The sequence below is a fragment of the Epithele typhae genome, assembly GCF_022376455.1.
Source record: "Epithele typhae strain CBS 203.58 chromosome Unknown BXZ73scaffold_6, whole genome shotgun sequence".
NCBI lineage: Eukaryota > Fungi > Basidiomycota > Agaricomycetes > Polyporales > Epitheliaceae > Epithele > Epithele typhae.
In genome coordinates, this window is record NW_025954197.1 from 799,436 (window position 1) to 822,783 (window position 23,348).

The 23,348-nt window shown below is 66.1% G+C and overlaps 6 protein-coding genes across 6 annotated transcripts; 3 read left to right on the forward strand and 3 right to left on the reverse strand.

The window, feature by feature from the left end:
• Positions 1-137: 137 nt before the first annotated feature.
• Positions 138-4,033, forward strand: BXZ73DRAFT_74980 (uncharacterized protein; the record flags this gene model as incomplete). The annotated part of the gene is made up of 12 exons (XM_048022132.1): positions 138-304; positions 391-487; positions 1,139-1,368; positions 1,429-1,594; positions 1,620-2,527; positions 2,643-2,664; positions 2,709-2,937; positions 3,334-3,463; positions 3,513-3,532; positions 3,668-3,852; positions 3,912-3,974; positions 4,013-4,033. 12 exons carry the CDS (start codon positions 138-140, stop codon positions 4,031-4,033), a joined length of 2,238 nt encoding a protein of 745 aa, XP_047881281.1.
• A 1,277-nt stretch (positions 4,034-5,310) lies between these two features.
• Positions 5,311-6,945, reverse strand: BXZ73DRAFT_41748 (uncharacterized protein; the record flags this gene model as incomplete). Its single annotated transcript, XM_048018831.1, has 8 exons — positions 5,311-6,017; positions 6,069-6,115; positions 6,167-6,325; positions 6,375-6,485; positions 6,536-6,580; positions 6,635-6,716; positions 6,772-6,813; positions 6,867-6,945. 8 exons carry the CDS (start codon positions 6,943-6,945, stop codon positions 5,311-5,313), a joined length of 1,272 nt encoding a protein of 423 aa, XP_047881282.1.
• Positions 6,946-8,223: 1,278 nt separating this feature from the next.
• Positions 8,224-9,937, forward strand: BXZ73DRAFT_98193 (P-loop containing nucleoside triphosphate hydrolase protein; the record flags this gene model as incomplete). Its single annotated transcript, XM_048027621.1, has 9 exons — positions 8,224-8,344; positions 8,443-8,730; positions 8,784-8,864; positions 8,917-9,032; positions 9,181-9,306; positions 9,405-9,507; positions 9,587-9,653; positions 9,712-9,763; positions 9,851-9,937. 9 exons carry the CDS (start codon positions 8,224-8,226, stop codon positions 9,935-9,937), a joined length of 1,041 nt encoding a protein of 346 aa, XP_047881283.1.
• Positions 9,938-10,397: 460 nt separating this feature from the next.
• BXZ73DRAFT_98194 (5-formyltetrahydrofolate cyclo-ligase) lies at positions 10,398-12,992 on the reverse strand (the record flags this gene model as incomplete). The annotated part of the gene is made up of 5 exons (XM_048027622.1): positions 10,398-10,564; positions 10,680-10,784; positions 11,741-11,896; positions 12,664-12,798; positions 12,899-12,992. The coding sequence occupies 5 exons, from the start codon at positions 12,990-12,992 to the stop codon at positions 10,398-10,400; spliced, it is 657 nt and encodes a 218-aa protein (XP_047881284.1).
• Positions 12,993-13,934: 942 nt separating this feature from the next.
• Positions 13,935-14,958, forward strand: BXZ73DRAFT_98195 (PIG-P-domain-containing protein; the record flags this gene model as incomplete). The annotated part of the gene is made up of 3 exons (XM_048027623.1): positions 13,935-14,290; positions 14,600-14,718; positions 14,792-14,958. 3 exons carry the CDS (start codon positions 13,935-13,937, stop codon positions 14,956-14,958), a joined length of 642 nt encoding a protein of 213 aa, XP_047881285.1.
• Positions 14,959-17,893: 2,935 nt separating this feature from the next.
• BXZ73DRAFT_98196 (uncharacterized protein) lies at positions 17,894-19,844 on the reverse strand (the record flags this gene model as incomplete). The annotated part of the gene is made up of 3 exons (XM_048027624.1): positions 17,894-17,941; positions 18,008-18,525; positions 18,587-19,844. The coding sequence occupies 3 exons, from the start codon at positions 19,842-19,844 to the stop codon at positions 17,894-17,896; spliced, it is 1,824 nt and encodes a 607-aa protein (XP_047881286.1).
• Positions 19,845-23,348: the final 3,504 nt, after the last annotated feature.

Below are 23,348 nucleotides of genomic sequence, written 5' to 3' on the forward strand. Positions count from 1 at the left end.
CGTCAAAACCGAACGCCCGCGGCCAGGCAGCTCCTCCCTCTCCTCCTCCTCCTCCTCCTCCTCCTCCTCCTCCTCCTCCTCCTCCTCCTCCTCCTCCCACCAACCCCCTAATCATCTTCGACGTCTTGCTGCCTACCATGTCCACCGACCCCCAACTCGCGGTGGAGGCATCGAGCTCCGCGATCACGACGGGGGTTGTCATCGCCATCATCGCCGGTGGACTCGTCTTCCTCGGGGGGTGCGCCGCGGTGTTCCTCATCATGATGAGGAGACGGACGAGCCACCGGTACCACTTTGTCGACACGTACGTCTCTCTCCTTCTCTCTCCTCATGCGGTTGGGCGAACGTCGTGGATGGGGCTGGGGATGCGGTCGCTGATTCTGGGGGCAGGTCCGTGACGGATCGGCCACCGCGAGCAGGGGCGCCGGCGATCATGACTGTCGGGAGTGGGTACGCGCCGCCAGCGCAGGGTCTGTCTATGGCTCCGGTGAGTTTTTCGCCGCCGTATCTCGCGCTGGTGTTCATGTCGCTCTGAAGCCCGCGCATGGCCCTGGCGGCGCACCTTATTCGCACGACAAGGGTGCGGCACCGCCCGCGCATATGGCCACGATCCACGAGGAGAAGGACATGGCTTGAGATTATGGACTCAACAGTGCGGACTTTACTGGGACTTTGTTGTTCTATGGACTCTACCTCGATGCGTTGTACAGATAGAGAGACACGCTGATTTACTACTAGACCGTAATATGCAACACACCATGCACGACCCTGACTGCGTCGCTGCGCTGAAGCGATCCAGTATTTATGGCCCCACGGCGCGGAGATCGTGGGTGGTGGCCAAGGGGACTGGCAGCCCAAGCCCGTCCCGAGAAGGCCGTTGCTACCCGGCGGACGCGCGCTCGACGCCCAGGGCCAGCACCGCACGCGTTCCCACCCGGCGTTCACTCGACGATGCCGTCACCGACGTCCTTCGATCGGTCCAATCGAATTCCTCGACGCCGGCGCCAGCCCCGAGCCGGCGTTCCTCGCGCAGCCCAAGACCAATCAAACAAAAGCACTCCTCGCCTCGCCTAAAGCGCCCTCTCGTCCCCCGCCCTCCTCTTCGTTCACCCCACATCCACATTCACCCTTCTTCTAGCCGCCTGGCGCGCCACCTTCCGGTCTCGCTGCTGGGTCAGCGATGGCCTCCTTTTGCCTCGCTCTTCAGACGCAGCAGTTCGGCAGGGCCGACGCAGACTCGGACACCGGGGGCGGGGGCATGAAGATCTCCATGGCCGCCGCCATTGGCATCCTCGCCGGCGCCGTCGTCGGCGTCGCGATCCTCAGCCTTTGTCTCAGCGCCGTGTTCGCGCGCAAGCGGCGTTACAAGTGAGCACGCCTCCTCTTCCTCGTTAGATGACCGCGGTTCGACTTTGACGCGGTGCGCAGGGCTCCCCCACCCGCGCCTCCTGCCCCAGCGGAGGAGAAGAAAAGGCCGGTAAGAGCTGAACAGCCGCCTCCGCCGTACCAGGCGCAGACGCCGCAGTCGCGGCTTGCGCGCCCGCGCCCGCGTGTCGAGGAACCGGCGGAGGTCATGGTGGACTCGCGCTTCTATGTGAGTGCTCTTCTCGTGGTTCAAGTCGCGTCTGCGCAATACCGACGGCGCATACACTCAGCGTCCGTACTACGAACGCACCATGCCGCCCTATGAGCAGCAACAACAACAAGGGTACGCGCCACAGCGACGCCCGACGTATCCTCAGCCGTACCCTCAGCAGCAGCCCCCCTCGTACCGCTCCCCTCCACAGCTGTCCCCGTACGGCCCACCGCGGCGCGCAGGGACGCTTCCTCTCACCAGACCACCTTTGGATCAGCAGTACCCCCAGCAGCTCTACGCGCCACGCGCGCCGTACCCCGACCAGCAGCAACAACAACAATATACACCCTTTAATCCACAACCATACGCGCCCCAGCCGCTTCAGCAGTCCTACGCACTGCAAGAGCCCTACGCCTCACAGGTCCAGCCCTACGGGCCGTCCCAAGGCCCGCAACCGCCATACGCCCTGCCCCCACAGCAGACGTACGCGCCCGTCCAGCAGCTGCAGTACGCGTCCGCTCAGCAACAGCAATCGCAGCCGCCCTACGCCACACCTGCAACGGGCCTGTCACAACCCGGGCCGCCGTACCCCCAGCCACGGCGACACGCGCAGGCCGTCAACGTCCCCCCCTCCCGACAGGCGCAGAACCCCGCCCCCGCCCCCGTCCCAGGGGAGCTCCTCCCGCCGCCTTTGCCCGCGACGACGGAGGTCCCCCCGCCTCCACCGCCACCCGGGACGGCCCAGCAGCCGGCAGGGCGCGACGTCGCCGCGGCGCCGCCGCCGATACGTGCGCCGCGCGCGCGGCGGCCCTACCCCGCGTTCATGCGGCCGTCCGAGCAGGGCGGGGGCACGGCGCGCGACCGCGACGGACCGTTTCCTGCGATGACGATGCCGCGCACGCCGGCTACGCCGCACTATGCGGGGGCCAGGGCCGGGGCGCAGCAAAGCTAGTGCGTTTGCAGTGCGTATGCGTATATATGACGTGGTTTGGGACTTTTTGGTGGATACTTGGGATATCTCGGACGATCATGGGAATATGTCACGGACTTCATCGTTGGCACCAAGTTGGCAGGTCGTTCTGCGTACTGTATATTAGACCCGCATCAGAGGTATTGACATATAATTTTAGAGGCCTCGCGCACGCGGAAGCCTGTCGTGCGTCTTCGAACGGCGTTGCTTGTGTCGCCCGCATCGGTGGCACCGACGTCGGGCCGCTGCCTTGCGGTTGCTGGGCGTCGGGGTCGTGGCGTGCGCATCCGCGCCACCAAAGCGCAACTGAGTACTTCCAAAGCCGCGTCGCTCAGCTTTCCAGGCCGCTCACGACGGCCAGAGAGCCATGCGCGAAGCGAAGTGATCACGGGTGCGTGGATCGAGGACGCATTTCCTGCCTGCCATGCATCGTCGGATTGGCACCGACGGCTCATGCGGCTTGGGTTCTACGAGAACGTGCGTGGAGGGATTCGACCCAACCACAGTGCACTCCCATGTGCTGGGGTAAGCGTTGGATGCCGTTGACATCGGACTGCCAATGGTGGAAATCTGCATCACCAGTATAGTACGCACCTATGCACAACTTCGTTGGCCCCTGACTGATGAAAATCCAGATAGCGGGGCCGTTGTCCTGTGTATACAGAAGCAAGGTCCACCTTATGGTGTTCAGCCTGGTTCATGAGGCAGCGTGCATACCACATTCCGCTGCCCTGGTCTATGCTAGCGCTACCACGGGCTTCCCCGCCGATATCGAGACCATCCTCAGGTCTTATCGAGTCCATCGCGAACGACCTGCGGCGCGCCGTCGACGACATCCCCAAACAAGGCACCGAGGCGTTCGAAGAGGACGAGGAAAGCGTGGACTATGTTCATTATGAGATGACCTTTACCGACATGTGAGTCGTGTTCCCAACTGTGATGTCGTACTAACAGTAGCATGTCCAGGCTCTTTGGGGCGTTGAAATGTTCGTCGGTGGTCTGTTCGGCGGCTCGACCCAGCGTCAGGATGTCCCGGTGCCTCGCGTTGGTCCGTCGTCTCTCTCAGCCTGATCACCCGCGCGCCTGCTGACGTCGAGACTGGCCGTTCCACTTCGCGACAGTCGTCGAGAATAACCCCGAAGACTCCCAGGCGCACCCCCGGCGTGCGTTTACGATTCGAGCCAATGAAGCGAGGCGCTTGCGGGACCTCATGGACAGGGTCAAGCAGGGCGTGGGGCAGGTGTGTAGCCGGCTCAAGCAACAGGAGGCGCTCTTTGGAGAGGTGTTCGATGGGCAGAGCTCCAAGGTACGCACGTTCACCCCTGCGTGCCGGTGAACCCTGTCGTTGAGGATCCGTGCTCGTAGCTCCAAGAGGATATCCGGGGCCGCATCGCTGCATTCGAGGCCGACGGGGACGACGCTGATGGGGTGCGTTTTTGACGAATGACTTGCTCGTCACATGGCAGGCTGAGCAGAATCGACACTAGACGACCGAGGTCCGCGCGAGCCCCTACTGGACGGAGCTCGATGAGCTCTACAGCGCCTCAGACTGGCGGAAATCCAAATTAAAATACTATCACGAACGGAGGACTGTGGCGACACAAGCACCCACCTGCCTGGAGACCGGGGGTTGAAGTGATGAGCTATGAGCGCATGTAATATAGCCGACAGAGATTGGGAAGTCACGTACCTGTGGAGTTGCCAGCCTGAGCGTTGGCAGCAAGCAGGTCGCCCGGTTAGCGGGCCGCCTAACAGCTCCGTCTCCAGCTCCGCGTTGTATCTTCTCAGTAGCAACCGCTCGACTCACTCGCCCTTCGGTCTCCCATTGGTTGAGCAGGCGCACCGAGAACACCCTCCTCAGCACGTTGTCCAACCCGCTGCCCTCCTCGCGCCCGAAGCTCATCGCCCACCGGCCGTCGTGGAAGTGCTTGAGCGCGCCGTTCATCGGCACGTACTTCTTGTCTGCGGGGCGAGAGCGTGGAAGTCGGTCCACACGCACGAGAAGAACAACAGAAGGGAGACGCACCGTAGCAGTCCCACTGCGTGACGAACTCGTGCTCGAGCAGCGGCGCGAGGTCGCGTGAGCAGCGAGTCAATGTCCACCCACACATACGCCCAGATCACGAGCAGGCGCACCATGTCCCCGTCGATCCACGCCTTCGCGTCCGACACGTCCAGCAGCGGGCTCCCCTCCGGCGGCGTCCTGCGGGCGACTCGTGTTCCAACAGAAGACGGCGTGTCCATTGCAATACGCATCGCGCAGGAAATGCAGGGGAAAAGAACTGCTCTTGGTGTGTTCACCATTACGAGGAGGCTCGGTCTGACGCACGCGTGATGATACACCAAAACGAACCCATTGTATTGTCGAGAACGGAGAGCATGAATGCGTGATCCACGAGCCATGATGATGACGGAGCAGAAATGTCCGAGTAGTAGTGTCTACGTCTGGGAAGCCAAGGGCATGCAAAGGACAGCGTCGCTCGGCCGTGAACCGCGCCAGCATTCGAGAGGAGCGAGAGAGCGAGCTAATAAAATGCTATAAGGTTGACCGAGAAGAGAGCCGTGTCGTTGAGCTTGCAGGGTATCTTGATCTTGAAGAGGGTATCGCGAAGTATGCATGAAGGACCAAGGATAATAGGGCAGGTGAAGCTCTAAGCAACGTACGAAGAGCGCAGGACGGGCGAAGAGGGAGTGGAGAACCTGTGGGCCGAAGCGTAGTATTCCAGAGAGCTGTAGTGGTCGTAGCGAGGTCTGTGCATGATCGTCAGCGGATAGTCACAGATATCATGGGAAGGACTAACGTAGTCGGTGCAGAGCTGGGTCGCACTCCAGCGAAGGGAACGTAGAGCAAAGGCGCGCCATACGGGGACAGGGAATGAGGATTGACGGCCAGTAGACCGCCCTTCGACAGAGCGGCCAGATTAGCATGAGAGATGTTCGACCCAGGGTAGAGCGGGGTGACCGAGGTGAGGGCAGCATTGTCAGGAAGCCCAGTCTGCGTCATGAAAGGGGCAGCGTGAGGATTCAAACCTGCTTGCGGATCGACTCGCCCCAAGAGATCACGCACAAACTCGACCGAGATGGGAGTGTTGGAGTATGCTTGCCCGTGAAGAGCCTGCGCAGCCTCCGCTGCTTGAGAAACGGAAGCGTACTCCACCATCGCCGATACGAAGTGACGTTCTCCAGAGGTAGGGCGGATTTCCAATTTCTTGACGTCGCCATAAGGCCCAAGCAGAGGATGCAGATCTGAGACCTGAGAGAATAGCATGGCCGGCAAGTTTCTGATGATGAGGGCCGGGGAGGGAGGCAAAGCACGAGATGGGGGAGGTCGTTCAATAGGAGGAGTGACGATAATGGATGCTTGGAGGGGCGGGAGCGTCGGACTGATGCTCTTGACATCGAATGGCAGAGGTGAGGGCGACGGAGATGGATTTGACAGAACCGTGGCCCGATCACCTCCATCGAGGAAGCCTGGACGGGGAGGTTCGAGGGGTGACGCATGATAATAAGGAAAGAACTCACCTTCGGACCGCTGGACGACCGCCCACGAGACATCGATAATGTGACCTCTGCGGGCACTTCGTCATTATCGATATGGAATGCCTGACAGAACGACGTACTTTAACTCCTTCCGGTTGAGAGCATCCATGGCCGCCCTCGCTTCCTGGTGCTGGTTCATTACGATGAACCCGCGCCTCCTCGAGGCATTATCCACTGTGGCTAGAATAACAGCATGCGCGACTGTGCCGAAACGAGAAAAGATCTCCGAAAACTCGGTTCTATGTGACCTCGTTAGAGGTGCGACAGCGTGAACGAACGTGATCTCACTTTGTGAGGTCAAACGGCAGTCCAAGTACGTATAGGTTGCGGCGGGTATCCGATTGCTTGCCAGGTTTTGCGATGCGGGGGGCTTCTGAAGCTTGAACCGCGGCGACAACCCTACGACGCTTGTTGAGCATGGAATGACGAGAAGATAATGATACGCTTACAGAGGAGAGCCATCGACGTTGTACCCTGACATGCACAGCGCTTTCCTGTCGCGAGGCGAGATGCGTCATGCGCAGCGACCCACGTATCGGACTACTCACTTTGCGGTGTCTTGAGAGTTGAACGTCAATGAGAAATATCGGCGCCCTCCTTCACAGAGTTCTTCGCACTTGCTGATGTCGCCTGATAGTAGTACGTGATCAGCTTTGCGCATTTCGGAAAGAATGCATGCGCTTACCAATGAGATTATTGAACAGGTCGAGGATTTCACGCTTCGAAACTATGGCGAGAGTCAGTATAGTCGGAACATGGTGTCCGAAGGATATCACAGACCTGCATCGGCGATGTTCGTGACGTTCACCGAGTATCCTTCCCTGGTGAACTTGAAGAGGGTATTGACAGAAGGCGGCATCGAAGACAGCTGGCTGATGGGACGTTAGTACATGGCAAACACCGTTCATCACAGACATGCGAGCACTGACCTGGCGAATGCTCGGGGAGAGAAGGACGGGGGGAGGAAGGAGGAGATGAAGAGAGCCCGGGGGTGGGCAGACGCTCGTTCGCTGTTTTTGGCGGGCATTGCTTCCCACGCCACCGACGCGTTTGGTTGCGTCATTCCGTTTTCACCTGCCACTGGCCAACGGCAAGACGCCCAGCATGTCGTCGGCCTGCCAACGACCAAAGCCCAAGAGTTTTCTCGGTGTCGATACCTTGCAATGTTAGAAGGCTGAGCGCTGAGTATCAAGCAGCTCGCATCGTTGACGGCTCGTGTGCAAGCGGCTTATGAGCGTCCATCTATCTGCTCACTTCTGTCGTGTCTTAAGCCTAGTATGTATCCTCATCGCCTAGTTACACGCCCAGACGTGAAGTTCCTTGATACATGTTCTTTTAGCCGGCATACCAGTGAACCGTTCTCCGTCCGTTACTTCAAAAGAACGTACATTGATCTGTCACACGTAGAGGACAGGTTGCGGTTCTGGAAATCACCACCAAAACCTGCGAATATATTAAGCTCATGGCTTAGTTAACGATGTTGGTGCGCACGCTCTACAGCAACCATATGGTCGAATGGACGACCACTCTATATGCTGTCCCAACATGATCTTGCGTAGGATTCACCATCCCCCCCAGTTTGATGTTGGCGCTTGCGGAGCCTGCCAGTGCCGAGCACGACACTGTCTGGATCGACCTCGTGAGCGAGGCAGACTGAAATGTTTTTTCCCGTAGAATTACATTAAACCAAGTGGATGGTCGGTGTGTAGTTGAAGTGAACCGGCTGCCCACGGGGTACCGCGATCCGGGCGGTCCGGGTCGGTTCCCCTCCTGGTCTACCAGTTCCTACGTCATCGATCAAGATCCTCGAGTTCATTGCCGACCTCTTACCTCTCAGGTTTTCTTCTTCCCCGCCGACCCCCTACGTGCCCGCTCATTCGCGGAGTTGACACCCTATAGCTAGTTCTCGATGGTTGCGTTCTTCAACAGCACCTCGATATCAATCCGAAGAGGCAAGTGAGGCACACAGTCACATGATCAGCCGCCGACGCGATCGAGCGCCGAGCTTGCGCGTCCTGCTTGCACTCGAACGGCCACCACCGCGTGTCGGAGTACTGCCCAGGTTGCTCCTCCTCAGGGTCTGCACACGCGCTGCGAAGCGGTACAACTCCCGATTCCAAATTACTCCCTCGGAGCAATGTCGGCCAGGCCCCTCTTGACCTTATCGCTTCCCCCAGCCACACTGTCCGCGCTCGCAGCAGCGGGGTACGAACTCATCAGCGAGCTCGCGGGGGCAACCCCAGAACAGCTTGCGAGAGGTCTGTGTCCTATTTTACGTCACATGCGCCTCTTCTAGCCTCCCTCCCTCCCTCCCACTGCCGCGCGTCCGTGCCCCGACCTGAACTCCAACCTACAGAGCTCAACCTTGATCTTCCGGCCTCACAGGCCCTGCTCTCCGCCGCCCGTCCCGCGCCGACCGGCGCCCCGGCCACCCAATCCGCGGCCGCGCTCATCCGCCTCGGAGCCTCGGCTGGAGCGCAGCCGTTCCCGACGTCGTGCGGCCCCCTCGACGACCTCCTCCAAGGTGGCCTCCGACGCGGCACCGTGCTGGAGCTCAGCGGCCCGCCCGGGTGCGGCGCGGCGCAGGTCGTCGCACGAGTGCCCCGCGCGTTCGTCGACGCGGGCGAAGGCGTCCTTTTCGTCGGTACGTCGGTCTCCCTGCCGCATCCAGCCGCGAGATTCACTGCGCTTCCCCAGACATGCAAGGGATGACGCCGCCTGCCGTCCTCGCGCGGGCCATCGACGCGGGCGCAGGAGCGGCTTCGGACTCGGAGATGGGTGGGTGCGCTACGGACGTCCTCGTTCCCGCGGACTGACGGGCTCCGCGCAGGTGCTCCCACGGCGCAGGCGCGACGGGATCTGGTGCAATACCTCGCGCTGCGCTCGCCCCTCGAACTTGTCGTCTTCCTGCGAAACCTCCCAGCGTATCTCGCCGCGCGCCCTTCCGTGAGTTGGTCCCACCCGAGCCCGCACGCGGACGTCGCGACACCACGCTAATCTTGGATCGCCCATTCTCTCCCCCGCGCCGCGTCCGCCCGACGTTTCCGCGATGCGTGGTGGTGGCCATATGCGCTCTGCACACGCCGAATTGTAGATATCGCTGCTTGTGCTCAACTCTCTCTCGTTCCCGCTTCAAGGCCTGACCAACAAGGACCGGGACGGGCTGCTGGACACGGTCAAGCAGACACTCGCCCGCGCCCGTGCGTCGATGAGTCTCTGTGTACGTAACTTCTCCAGCGCGAATGCCCCCGATCGTATCAGAAGGGGCGAGGGTGTGGCCGCCCCAAGACCCTGCGCTGACGTCTTGCCTCTCTGCAGACCGTAATCACGAGCCACCTGCTCTCCAGGCCCGCGGGCGACCCGGCGGACCCCGGCGCCCCCGCCGACGCCGCCGGCCGCTGGGTGATGGCCCCGGCCTTCGGTGCGTGCCCGCCCGGAGCCCCCGGCCGGGCGAGGTGTGGCCCGACAATGCGTCTGACATACGTTCTTCATCTCCCCAGCCAGCCACCGCTTCACGCAGGGCCACACGCACCGGGTCCTGATCGTGCCCCAGACGAAGGATTCGGGGTGAGCCTGCGCCCCTGCCTGCTCCGCGCGCGCCGCCCCGCTCACCGCCCGCCTGCAGCGTCATGCGTCTCCTCGACCCGCGCCAGCCGCGCGAAGCCCGCTTCCGCAGGGTACGTCACCCCCACCTCTTCTCCCGTCCCCCGGAAATCACTTGCTTGGCTCGCTCACGCGCGTGCGCGCCCTTCCCGCGGCTGCAGGTCGCAGGCAGGATTGAACGTGGGCGTGACCGCGCGGCGCACCACGGCTCGCACGCCGGAACACAGGCGTCCCAGCCACATCCTTGACCCGGCCGCTGCGACTCGACCTCGCCTGCAACGCTCCGACTGGCGAGGCAAGGAACGCGGACGGAAAGCACCACGGTCGCCCGCCCGCGCCGAGATTGATTGCACCAGCGTGCGTGCGTCGCCCGTCCGGGTCGTCTGCACTTCGTCTGCTTCGCCTTCCCCGCACGCCCGCACGCCCGCACGCACGCACGGCTCGACGGGTGCTTCCTCGCGCCCACGCCCGCGCCACCATCGATATCCGCGATACCGAGGCGCGCGGGCGAACCTCGGCACTCCCGTGTCACCGCAAGAACGCGAGCGACGGTCGCCCTGTCCGTGCCCACCCAAAGCTCCGGTCGGCACCCGCCCCGGACGAGCGGTCTGGGAGGGAAAACGTCGAGGACGAGAACAAGACGAGGGGCAGAGAAGGCCCGCGGAGGCAAGAAGCACGACCCAAGCACGTACATGGTCCCGCGGCACTCTACGCTGCGTCGGTGGCGGAAGGCGGCGGAGATGGGCTGGCGGAAGGGGAGCCACTGCGGGGGAGCACGATCCCGTCCGGGCCCACGATCATGTCCACCCTCCAGTCGAGCTCGCCCGCCGGGACCTGGCCCTCCACGAGGATCTGCTCGCGCAGCGCGAGCGCGACTACACGCACGTGTCCGCGATCGGTGTGGCCGTACATTGACGTACCGCATGTCGTTTCCGTTCGTTCAGCACCAATGTCAGTTCCCGACCGCCCTCGAATGCGCAGGATACGCACCGAGCTTCGGTCGCCCCGCGCCGCCCTGCGCGTACGCCGCGAGGAAGCGGTCGTAGTAGCCCTTGCCGTACCCGAGGCGCGATAGCGATCGATCGAACGCGATGCCTGCAGGCGGGACAAAGCAAGCGGTCGAGGTCAGCCCTTCTCTCCTCTCCTCTCCTCCCCAGCCAGCACCGCGACGGTCACCCCCCAGGGAAACCGGGGCCCGGCGCGCGGGGTCGCCGCAATCTAGACTCTCGAGCTCCCACTCCAATTCCAATCCCCAGTTCCCAATCCCAGCCCTGAGCTCGCGCCCGCGCCCGGTCTCGTTCTGGCCCCGCGGCACGAAGGAAGGGGGTATGACGGCTCGCTTAGGACGGGCCCGTGATTGCGCGAGGATCGACGGGGTGTGCGTGCGTGCGTGCGGCGCAGGGGCCCAGGGAGGGTGAAAACGCTCGACCGGCCCTGCAGGGCGCAGGGATCGCAAGGCGCGAGAAGCGGCCGGGCACGGAAGGCAGCGCGTCCCGGGCGTTCTGGACGCCCAGGGGCGCGTTCTGGGGTGCGGCCGTAGGCAAACTCGTAATGCGTAAACTATAAATGGCCGGGGTGGGAACGCGGCTGCCGCGGATGCTGGGACTGGAGCCGGGGGCTGCAGCGGACGCGGCGGAGGACGGGGGAGGAGCAGGCAAGATATGTACGCACCTGGCATCACGATCATGTCGAGCGGTTCCGCGCCGCCGCCGAGCGCTGCCAGGTCGCCCCGAGCCGGGGAGCGAGCGGGGTGCGCGTGGGAGGCGGGCGGCGAGAGTGGGAAGCGGGAGAAACCCAGCGGGTTACGGCACCAGAGCCAAGTTGGACGGATCGTGAGCGCGACTCCGGGATGAACGGATACACGGGCACGACGGGCGGCGGCGGGTATGCGTCCAGGTGGGATATGCGGCGGAGTGGATGTGGATTTCTCCAGACGCAAAGGGCGCAACATTTACCCTGAGTTCTGTGGTGGCCCCCTTTTATTTTTCATTTCCATCTGGACGCATATCCGGTGCTGCCTATCGTGCTCCGAGAACGACAATAGGACTCACCGGCCGGACGGGCTTGGCCCAAATACTCAGCCTCAGGCTCGCGGATGCCCCACTGCCCGCGGGGGAGCGCGGCGAGGTCGGGCTCGTCGAAGATCCGGAAGACGTCCATGCGGCCGCGGGCGGTGTCCGTCATCTTGGGTACGTAGAGGCGTTTGTCTGGAGAGACGTCATCGGGGTAGGCACGATGCGCGCGCCAAGCGTTCGGGCGGTTGGTAGCGTGCACGGTACAAGCGGGGAAAGCAAAGTGCGAATCAGCAGCGGAAGAAGTCGCAGGTCGGATCGGACCGCCCTTGTGCGGAAAAGGCTAGGGACGCCACCACCACACCAGGTCCCCCTGTCTCGTTCGCTCGAACCCAATCACATAGGAACTTAGCTCTCGGGGGTTTTCGTTCCTTTTAAGCCATGGTCGATTCGGGAATAAACAGTGCACGGTAAACCTGTCTCACTAGAACCGACCACCATCCGACTGACCGTTCTGTATGCTAGAAACACCCGGAATGATGTCCGTTCAATGCATGTGTGCGTACGGTGCATGACAAAAGCCGCAAAACCACCACGCTCCATCCGCGAGGATGTCGCACCGCGCATATATCCATGCTGCTCTAAAATTGTTCGGATGCCAGCCGCTTCGGCAGAGCAAATTCGAACGCGAATCACACCGTCCATGCGGCCCGACACACGACTTCAAATACCCCGTATTGAGTTCGACGTCCACCACTGCGTCTCGACTCTCGGATATCGGTCTTGGGGGCGGGTAGCGCATAGCCGATGCTATGCACTACGTGCGAGATGAACCGCCTTTGTGTGAAAGTGAACTATATCATGAAGAGGACCTGGTCCGGTGATATCCGGGATAATGCCGCACAAAAGCCTTTCGACATGGCGCACGACGCAAAGGGACAACCGTAGAAACGGACACGTACCAGTTCGGAGGACCGCGGCGACGACCGCCGAGGTGTCGACCTCGCAGGCCGGAGGGGGCATGCTGAGAAAGCAGCTGACGGCGCGGCTCGCGCGAAATTCGGGAAGCGCGAGGAGCGTGGTCGTTATCTGGGCCGCTGAGCACGCGTGATAAGTGAGCGAGCGGGGTCGACGTCGTCGTTGCCGACCATTCAGTCGAGCGGCGGAACGAAAGGAGGGCGCGGAGCGAGTACGCACACTGTGCCTGTATCTCCTCTGGCGAGAGGCTGGCGAGCATGACGCGCATCGCCTTGCGCAATGCGCCTTTCTGCTTCTGGAGGACTGATGCCATCCGATGGAAGGCGCGTGTGCGGAGCCTAGAGCGTGATTACAGCCGGGTATCAGCGAACGAGTCTCCAGCCCTGAGTGTCGAGCACGCACCGACGGTGTTCGCTGGTGCGGACAGCAGAAACCACTCCGCGACGGTGGGAGGGGCTGATGTGGTGGTCAGGATCAACAACGTTCGCGGGGCGGCGCGGGTGGCGGCAGGATCAGGGCCGCGGAGTCACACGGTCACGCAGCGTGGTTTGTTTGCGACGTCGGCGCCTGTCGATCAACCGCGCTTACGTCTCGCAACCCCCACCAGCGTCCTGCTCCCGCCCACACGCCGCGCGGGAGGCAGTCACATTCCGCGCCTTCCTCGGGCGGACCATCCGCGTGTCTTTCAATCACAATCAGCAAACTTCCCGCGGCCAAGCCCTTTCCCATCATCACTTCGCCCTCCAGGCCCAGCCGACTCCGAACCCGCCTCCGCCTCCGCCTCCGCCTCCGCCCCCACCCTCCGCTCACGCCGGCCCTCGCGACGCCTCCCACCGGAGTGGGTTTAGCCTTTGTCCCGCGCACCCGGGCCAGATCTCCTCCCTCTGGCGCCCGGCAGCAGCAAAAGCCTCCGCAGATAGCCAGCCCTCGCTGGCGTGCGCACCTGGCCTGATCACCCGCCCCTGCGCTTCGTCCGGCCACACTTGGTGCGCACTCCCCCACCGCCTGCGATACCGCGATAGGACGATAGCCTGCGATAGCACCGGCCCAGTGTCCTCGCCCGCCTCCACCGCGCCGCCATCCGTACTCGTCAGAGTTCAGTCCAGGCTGCTTCGAAGCACGGGTCCTGTCCCTCCCTCCACCAGCTGCGTTCCGCGCCCCGACTCCCGAGCCCGCCGTTTCCCGAGCCCGAGCCCGAAGCTTGCAGCCGCCCCGGATCCAACGCCCGACCCCGACCCCGAAAATATCGCCCGCCATGGCCGCAAGCGGCTCCTCAGGCGCACCACCCAGGACTACCCGTTTCCGCAGCCGACCTCTTCCCACTCGAGCCGACTACGCGCCGTCGAGCCCAGCCGCTAGTATGGACGGCCACTCGGACGTGGACACAGACGCCAGCGGGCGGGCGGACAGTCCTCCGGAACCCACGTCGCCCGTGTCCCCGCTGGCACCGTACCCGCCCGTGCCGCCCACAGCGGGCCGCTCCCGCGCCCCCGAGTTCTACGGATTCGTGGCCTGGACGGGCACCTACCTCTTCTTCGCCGCCTACCTCCTCTGGGCGTTCCTCCCCGACGCCGTCATCGAGGCCCTCGGGGTGTCGTGGTACCCGAACCGGTGCGTCGACTGTCGTGCGCTCACCTCTCGATCGCCCGGCGCGCGCGCTCACCTCCGTTCTCCCTGTCTCGCTCGTCCGCCGCGCCCGCGTTCGCGGAACGCCTCGGCGTCGGAAATTTACCCGACTCGGCCCTCGATCGCGCGCGCGCGTGCGCCCACACACGCCCGTTAATCTCCGTCGACGTCGCCGCCCGCCGTGCCGTAACTGGTTATCAACCGCCAACGGCCACTCGCCCCCGACGCTGTTCACCCGCCCGTCGCTGCGGCCGGTGTCGACCCTGCCTCGGTCTCGGGGGGTGCGCTCTGCAGCGAATGGGCGCTGCTGATACCGGCGTACGGGATGGTGCTCGTGCTGCTCACGTACACGACCTACTTTGCGCTCGCCCTTGCCGGCACCCCCGCCTTCTCCGACCCGCGCACGATAACTGGTGAGCGCACGAACCGCGTCACCGCCAATCGGCCTTTACGCATCCGTTCCAGCTGACCCACCCTGAACCGCAGACTCCAAGGCCCAGCTTCCGCCCCCGCCCCCGCCGGAGAGCCGCGGAAGGGGGGAGTCGGCGTACTTCACCCACGCCCGCGCGGACGCGCCCCCCGCGCTGTACGACATCCCGCTCGGGCTCGTGAACCGCGTCGCGTACGGCCCGCGCCGGGCCCCTGGCCACTAGTCCCGGACACACCCACACCTGTGCACGGAGACGGGCACGCAAACGACAACGCCCACGCCGTGGCCGCCGGGCGCGTGCCGATCTGCTCGACACGTCACGTTCGCGGATTTTGCCTCACGTTCTCGCACGCACACTTTTGTAGCGGGTTTGGGAATCGACATCGATGCCGACGCGCCGTTCTCCTAGGTGTGCGTTCGAAGTCGGATGCGACGGGTCGACGACGAAGCCCGGGTCCGTCCCGCGTTCCGTGTCCGTCACCGCGGCGCGGACGGAGTGCGTGCAGGGGCAGCGGGGCTTCTGGCGTACGCGCAGCCGGGCGCATGGACCCGTGCATGCGGCCTGAGGCTGGACGCTCGGGGTCGGAGTCGGGTTCGTTCGCGCAACAGGCCTGCCCCCCGCGCCAGCCGCGCCAGACTCGACTTCGGGCCCGCCCCGAGCGCGTTTGATTGTGCGGTCATGAGCGTACGGCACCGCGCCGTCACCGTGCGGGCCAACCGTCGAGTTCATTAATGGCCGCACGGGCGTCCTCAGGTCCGTCACCCCAAGTCCAGACCGTCCAACCCACGTACGCACGTACGTACGTGCACTCGAACGCCAACCCCCCTTCCCCCTCCCGTTCTGCACGCCTGCGGAGATCGATCAGAACCGGGCGCGAGTGTCGCCCTGTGAACCGTACGTACCAGGACGGGGGAGCAGCCAGCCACGGGCGAACGCGCGGGCCCGATAGGGTTCGATAGCACGCCCGAGGGCTTCGGGCCTCGGATTCGGCCGGCCGGTCGCACTGAGCTTCCTCTGCCTCGACCAGGCTCCTCTGTCCTCGCGAGCTCTCGAGGGGGGCCTTCTCCAGCGGCCGTGCGTGTGTGCGTGCGTGCTCACGGTTTTGCGCGTGCTCGTGTCCGGGTTGGTCGTCTTTTTTCTCTCACCCCCTTCGCATTCGCGCCGACGCTCCAAAAGTTAGAGCCGTCGAGAGGCGAGAACCCCCCGGGCCGCAGGCCACCCGGTCGCCCGGTCACGGGTGCCACTCGCAGCGTGCGCGCGCCGCGCAGGCGAGATCCACCCGACAGCGGACGTCGCTAGCGCGAGCACACATACGCACCGGTCGTCCAACTTTATGTATGCGCACAGGATTCTCGCTACAAGAGTTTGCGTTTTGGCTGTCCGCGCGCGCGGCCCTTGCCCCGGGTCCGCGCCGGCCGGGCTCTGCGGTCCGCTGTGGCTCGGCGAAGTTCGACGTTCGAACTTCGGGATGCCGCAGGATCCGCGGCGTCGAGAGGGACGCGGACGGGAGGGCGACGCTCGATCGCGCCGCAGGACGTGCGTACGTACGTGCGACGCGGCGCACGGTGCACCGAATGAATGCGCCGCGCGGCCGGCGCGGGGTGCGGGACGACTCGCGCTGCCCCACGGTCTGGCGTCCTCTGGCAGATCGACCCGCTCTGGTGCTAGCTGCTAGCTGGCTGGCTGGCTGGCTGGTGGAGCCTGCTGAGCCCCTGCGTTTCAGCTCGGCGTGCGGGGGGGAGTCGGGCACGGGTACGCAGTGCTGGGGGGCCGGGAGAGCCCCCCGTGGTTGTCTGGCTGGCCCAGGGTAGGCTGATGTTGCAACGTTCGATAGGGACGCCGACGCCGAGGGAGAGTGCAAAGTGTGGCCAGCCATGGCGTGCTGCGTACGTACGCACGCACGCACCTCGCCGCGGTGTGCGTGGTGCGCGAAGACTTGGAGGCCCCACCGCTCCGACGCCTCTCCCCCTCTGGGGCGGCGGGTTCGTGGTAGTTGGATTGGGCTTCGGCTCCAAGTGGCCCTAGCAGCCATAGAGATGGGAGCTCTGCGGGCGGTAGTACGTACGAGTAGCCCCTAGGAGCAGCTCAGCTCTCAGCGATCGCGAGCTTAGTTCATGAAGCGGGACCCCCCCCCCCCTCCCGATTGCAGCGCGCGTTCGGAAAGAGAGAGAGTGTGTTCGACCGTCATCGTCCGCGCACGTAACTTACGCAGACGTGTGCGGTGCTCAGCGCTCGCGCTGGAGATCCTGGAGATCTCGGGGAGCGACGTACCTTCCAGGCGTCAGGGATTCGCAGCGCTCGCACGCCGCCGCCGGTCGTTCAGAATGTTCATAACTTCATCGGTCAACGTCGACGTCGCTGCCAGGCGCGAGCGACCGCAGCCCGGGAAGTCGGGCTCGGGGTACCTTCCCGATCGATGCGGGAGGCTCGTCGGCGGTCGCGTCCGGGGGGGTGCTACGCGCAAGTACTGCAGCAGTCGTCGAGGGGCGAGAAGCCAGGAGCGCAGCAGCCTGCAGGGTGGGGGACACGCGGGCGCGGACGTTGGAGACGGTGGTGCGATTAGGGCTCTATGGGGATATCGTTGCGGGACGTGTGGTACAAATACGAGCAGGGCGCTGCGGCGTGGGGGAGGCGTGGGGCGGGGCGTGGGGACGGGCGGACGGACGGCGTGGCTGTTGGTACAAGATCGATGTGCGGGGCGGGGGCGAGAGCGATGGGTGGGGAGCGTGTAGGTGTATATGCGACAAGAACCAAAACAAAAACACGGGCAAAAACACAAGCAAAAACAAAACGAGCAGAGCACTGGCCGGGGGAGCACCACAGACGGAAAAGCAAGCACGAGAACAAACGACGCGGGAGAAACAAACGATGGCGCGACCTTGCCATCGACGCCCGCAAGACACGGCAGGCGGGCGGGCTTCGCCGCAGAGCGGCGTCGGGATCCTTGCCGCGCGCGCGCGCGAGACGGGGCGACCTTCCCGTCCGGGCAGCGTGCGTGCCGCATCCCATTGCGCGGCGCGCGGTCCACCCGCCGCTTCGCCGCACGGTCGTGTCCTGTCGTCCCAAATAAAGCATATCGAGCACGAAAGCAGAGGCGGGGGGTGCGGGGGACGGAGATCCAGGTCCGGCGCGGGGGGCGCAGTCGGGGAGGCCGCGCTCAGAACCCTGGCGGGGACGCGATCGCAGGCCCGGGGAGCGAGCGCCACTGCGGCAGTCGAGACGAGTCAGTGTCTCGAAGAAGAAAACAAACAGAGGACATGGGGGGACTCACGTGCGTGGTGGAGATGTACGGGGACGCGTCCGCCTGCGCGTACGAGTTCCGCTCCTCGTACGCGTCCGGGTCCGGGCCCCACTGCGCCGGCGCGACCGCGGGCAGCGGCACGGGCAGCAGCGGGCACGACGCCGCGAAGTACTCGTCCTCCGAGTCCGAGCCGTCGCCCACGCTCCCGCTCCCGGACCCGCTGCCCCCCGTGGCCCCGCGCGAGTGCGAGTGCGCGGAGGACGGCGAGGGCGGGGTGCGCGGCGAGCGGTGCGGCGAGGCCGTGCGCGGGAGCACCCCGGCGTTGGTGCGCGTCGAGAGCGAGGGCGGCACCCAGCGCAGCTTCGGCGGGAGCCGCCCCGCCTCGTGCACCTCGGACACGAGCGGGGTCTCGAACCCGACGGTGAACTGCGAGGGCGAGCTCGAGCCGTGCTCCGCCGAGGGGAAGATCCCGTGCGTGCGCAGGTGCCGCTTCGCGTTCGACCGGACCGCGAACGACTTTGTGCACGTCGGGATCGGGCACTTGAACGCTGCGGGCGACGAAGGAGGGTCAGCACGGAACAAAACACAAGCCCGAGCCCGACCACGCACGTTTCGCGCCCGAGTGCGAGTTCATGTGCGTCGCGAGCCCGCTCGGCCGCGGGAACATCTTGAAGCAGACCGTGCACTGGTGCATCTTGCTCTTCTTCGCCGGCCCCCGCCGCTCCCCCACCCCCTCCCCGGGCGGCGTCACCGGGCTCCCCTGCTCGCGCTCCGGCTCCGGGCTCCCCTGCGCCTGGTGCGGGTGCGGGTGCGGCTCGAGCTGGTGGTGCGGCGCCTGCGCCTGCGCGACCGGCGCGTGGTACCAGTCCACGTCCCGCCGCTGCACCTCCGACGCCGCCGACGGCAGCGACGACCCCTCCGACTCCCGGTCGTCCTCGAACCCGTCCTCGTCGAACACGAGCCCGGGCACGCTCGACGGGCTGATCGGCTCCATCGCGCCCGCGCCCGCGCCGTCGAACGACTCCCGCCGGTGCGCCGACGTCAGCGTGTGCGTGTGCGTGTGCGTGTGCGCCTGCGCGCCGTCGAGGCCCGCCGCGCCGAACGGCGACCCGGGGGACCCGCCCAGGGCGAACGCGGGCGTGTACGCGGGCGGGGAGGACGAGAGCGGGGTGGGGGCGTAGCGCGCGCCGGCCCCGGGGCTGTAGAGCGCGCTGCTGTTCGCGTACTGTTGTTGCTGCTGCTGCTGCTGTTGCTGGTGTTGCTGGTGTTGTTGGTGATGGCTCGGGAGTGGGAAGGACGTCCGGCGGGCGGGCAGCGGGCCCTGCCGGAAGGTGGGGGCGGGGACGGGGCGGGCGAGCGCGTGCGAGTCGAGCGCGTTCTGGAGCTCGTCCGCCGGCGCGCCCGCGTAGTGGCCGTGGCCGTGGGGCGGGGACGGGGGCGCGGGGCCGGCGAGGGCGTAGCCCGCGAAGGGGTACAGCGCGGCGTACGCGGCGGCGTCGTGGAGATGCGTGCGCTGGGAGGACTCGGGGTAACTCACCAGCTGCTGCTGCTGCTGCGCGTCCGCGGCCCCAGGGAAGAAGGCGGGGCGGTCGGGGAGCGACGCGCTCGCGACGGGCTGCTGCTGTTGGTGCCCGTGGGCGTGGTGGCTGTGGCCGTAGCTCGCGGGGACGTTGACGTTGAGCATCCACGGCTGGGGGGGCTGCGGGTGCGCGCGCGCGAACGTCGGGTGGGGGATCGACGTCGTCAGCGGCTCGAGCCCGGCTTGGGCGTGGGCGAGGTAGTACGGCGCGGGGGCGTGCTGCTGCTGGTGATATCTATGGAGGCCGTGGCCGTCGTGGGTGGTGTCCATATTTGAGTGCGACGACATCGTGCGGGGTGTGGGTGGGTGGGGGTGTCAGGGCCAGTGGGGGTGGCGGGGGTGGGGACGGGGACGGGGGCAGGGGCGGAAAGTGTGGCCGGGCGCTGGAGAGCGGGCGCACGGGAGGATGCTCGAAGGCGAGGCGGGAGGCGGTGGCGGTGGCGGGCGTATGTCGGGGACGGAGGCAGACGAGGGCTGGAGGGCGGGGAGAGAGGCGGAGGGGAGGAGGCGGGGACGGTTATATGTGCAGCGTGCGTCGGTCTGGCTTTAGCTCTGAAACGGACGAGTGCGAGCAGCCAGAAGGAGCACGGGCAGCGACGCGCGCGAGTGGCCATCGCACAAATGGCGTGCAAGTCACAGTCGCGCGCCCGCGGCCGCGGACGCAGAGCCGCACACGCGCCAGCGACTCGACACCCCGGCCGCGATCACACGCCCGCCCCGGGCCCCCCTCCGGCCGCGCTCCCCTTCCGCTGCCCTGCCCTGTCCCTGTCCAGTGTCCCCCACCTCCGGCCGGCCGGCCGGCGAGCCCCGCGCGCGGGAACGAGGCCCAGCAGCCCGGCGCGCACCCAGCGAGCGCCCGCTTTGCCTCCCTACCTCCCCCGCGGGCCCCGCCTGCCTCTCCCGGCCATCGCACCCCCATCGTCTGCGCGAGGATCCCCCGGCGCTCCTCCGCGCGCACCGACCCCACCGCCCGCCACGCCCGCGACACCCATCGCCAGCAGCTCGCGATACCCGGCAGCTCGCGACGACGCAGGACCACCGGGGGAGCCCCGCCCGGTGCGCGAGCGCACGCTCCGTCCGCCCACTTGACCAGATGCTGGCGGCTCGACCTCGACCCCGCACGCCCAGCGCGACCGCAGCGCGCGCGAGCCTGGGCGGGCGGGCGAGCAAGGCGGCGGCGCGCCAGCTGTGGCCCGCTCGTCGAGACTCGAGCGCACCGCATCGAGCGGACGGACGACCAGGCCCCGAACCTTGCCTGGGGGGCGGTGCGCACGTACGCACGCCCGCCCGCACGCACTCCGCCCGTGTATCGACGCCCCCCGATCTGTCCTTCGTCTGTCTGCCCTCGATGATGTCGTGATTTCATTGAGCTCCTGTCGCCGCCGCATCTCTCTCTCTCCTCCTCCCTCCCTTTCCCTCTCCAGGTAGCCGCGCTGCCCCGTTCGGTTCGTCGCGCGAGGTCCGCGCGCCGCGGACCGCCGCCGCTGCGTCGCAGGTGGGCAGCTCCCGCGGGCGGCGGATCCCCTGCATAGTCGAGGCCCGGCCCGTGCGCACAACTGACCCACTGTTCGTCCGCGTCGGCTCGCGCTGGGTCAGAGGGAGGCAGCTGCAGGAGGGCGCGCCAATCCCGCTGGGCACCCGCGGCCCGCCGCGCTGGAGCCTTTGCGCGCGCGGGTCCGCAACGTGGGGATAAGAGCGATCGATGCGCGACGCGGGCGCGTGGGCGCGGGCGCGGGGCGGAGAAACTGGCCAGGCGGCCTGGCCTGCGGGGAAGGGGCGAGCGCGCGGGCGCCCGGACGGCATTGGGGGGAACGGAAAATTCGATAGCAGAAAGACAACGAAAGCGAGAGATCTGGAAAAGCACGCGCACGTGCGCCCGCGCGCATCTGCACGGCGTCGTGCTGGTGTACGCCCAGCGACCCAGCGACCCCGACCCCGACGACGAACCGGCCGCGATCTGCCCCGATCGCGGCGAGCGCGAGCGACTTCAAGCTCAAGCTTGCTCCGCCCAATTACGACACCGGCCAACCGACGGTCCCTGCCAGTGCTACCATACGACCCGCCCCGCGTGCCTTCCCACGGTGCGCCCACCCGATCCTCCCGCGCGCCCCAGCAGGCAGCCCCGAGGCGCGTGTCGACGCCCCCCGTCCACGGTCCACGTCTTCATTGTCGGCGTTGGGGTCGACCGCACCGGCGGCCTCGGTCGGGGCAGGTGCGGATCCCGCGCGTCACCAGCCGCCGCGGCCAGGCGTCCACCTGCACGCGTTTCCGCGCAGAACGCGAAAGTGAGGTCAGCGTCGCGCTCCTTACGTCTACGCCCTGTGGCAGAAGTAGTGGCGCGCGAAAGGGAGGGGGGGATAGATCTAGAGAGAGAGAGAGAGAGAGAGATCCGGATCGGCGCGCACCTGAACTGTTCCAGCGGCAGCCTCCCGTGCGCCGGGCTCGGGTTCCTTGTCAATCCCGTCGACGCGGTCCGCGCGCCGGCCCGCGCGCGCACGGCGGGCCCGTCGCCCCTGTCGGCAGCAGTCGCGCCGCGCGGGGTCATCTTGACGTCTTCGGCCGCAAACGTCTGCTGAAGATCGCTGGCCACCAGCGCGGGCAGCGGCCGCGCGCCGCCGTTCGAAGCGACGCGGGGCTTGGACGCCTGTGGCGCCGTGTGCGGCCGCGTCGTCGTGGGCTTCGCTCTCGAGCTCGAGCTCGAGCTCGCGCTCGGGCGCGGGCGATGCCGGCCGTCCGGGGTCACCGTCGTCTCGTGCCGCCGCAGGGGGCCGGACAGCAACGCCTGTGTCGCGCAGAACGAAACCGCAGCGCGCGAGAGAGAGATAGGAGCAAAGAGGCTTTCGGTCAGCCAGAGTTCAAACGCAAAGAACACCACAGCAGCAGGCAAGACGGCAGGCGTCCATTGGTCGATTGCCACGCAAGGAGATATGTCGGGAATGATCACAGATGGCGGGCGACGGGAGGAAGGGGGACTGTTCACTCACCCCTCGATCGCGGTTGCCGTCGCTGCTGGTACCGGTGCGCCCGTTCCTGTTCGCCTGGTGAGGACCGCCGCGGGCCCAGCGGGCCCACCACCCGTGCGCGACCGCGTGCCGGGCAGCGGCAGCGACCGCGGCCGCGGCCGCGCCGGCGCCGTCGAGTTCTTCCGAGCATCCCTCGCTCTCTCGCGAGATTTGCCCTGCGTTCTCCTTGTTCTCCTGGTCGGGAGCGCGCGCCGGCGCGGTGGGCGTCGAAGTCGGTGTTGCGGACGCGGACGACATCGAAGCGTGGAAGTGCGCGAGGTGCTGGGCCATTACGTCCTCGTCCTCGTCCATGTCCTCCCCCCCGCTCGTAATCTCGTCCCAGTCCTCGAATATCGACGCGCGGAGGTCGGGGCCGTCGAGGGACTCGCGACGCGTCGTGCCAGGGGTCTGGGACCCGTCTTCGTCGCCGCCGCCGCCTTCCTCCTGGTTCACGTCCGCGTAGCGTGCGGGGAGCGACCGCCGCCTGTTGCGCTCGCCGAAGCCGGTGTTCATGACCGGGCGGAAGGGCAGCATCTGAACCCGCCTCACGGTATCCGGGTGGTGCTGCTGCTGCCGCTGGGTGTTCGTGCGCCGCACGGGGGAGCTCGAGAGCACGCCCTCGTCGCCGAACAGGTCGTCGTCGTCGTCCATCCTGTCATCCGCGTTCCCGCCCGCCCTGGAGCGTGCCCCTGGGCGCACGGGCGACGACACGTCCGGGGAGTCCCACTGCGCGACCGACTCCGTGGGCGACAGGTAGCCCTCCTCCTGCGAGACGTCGACAGAGTCCGGC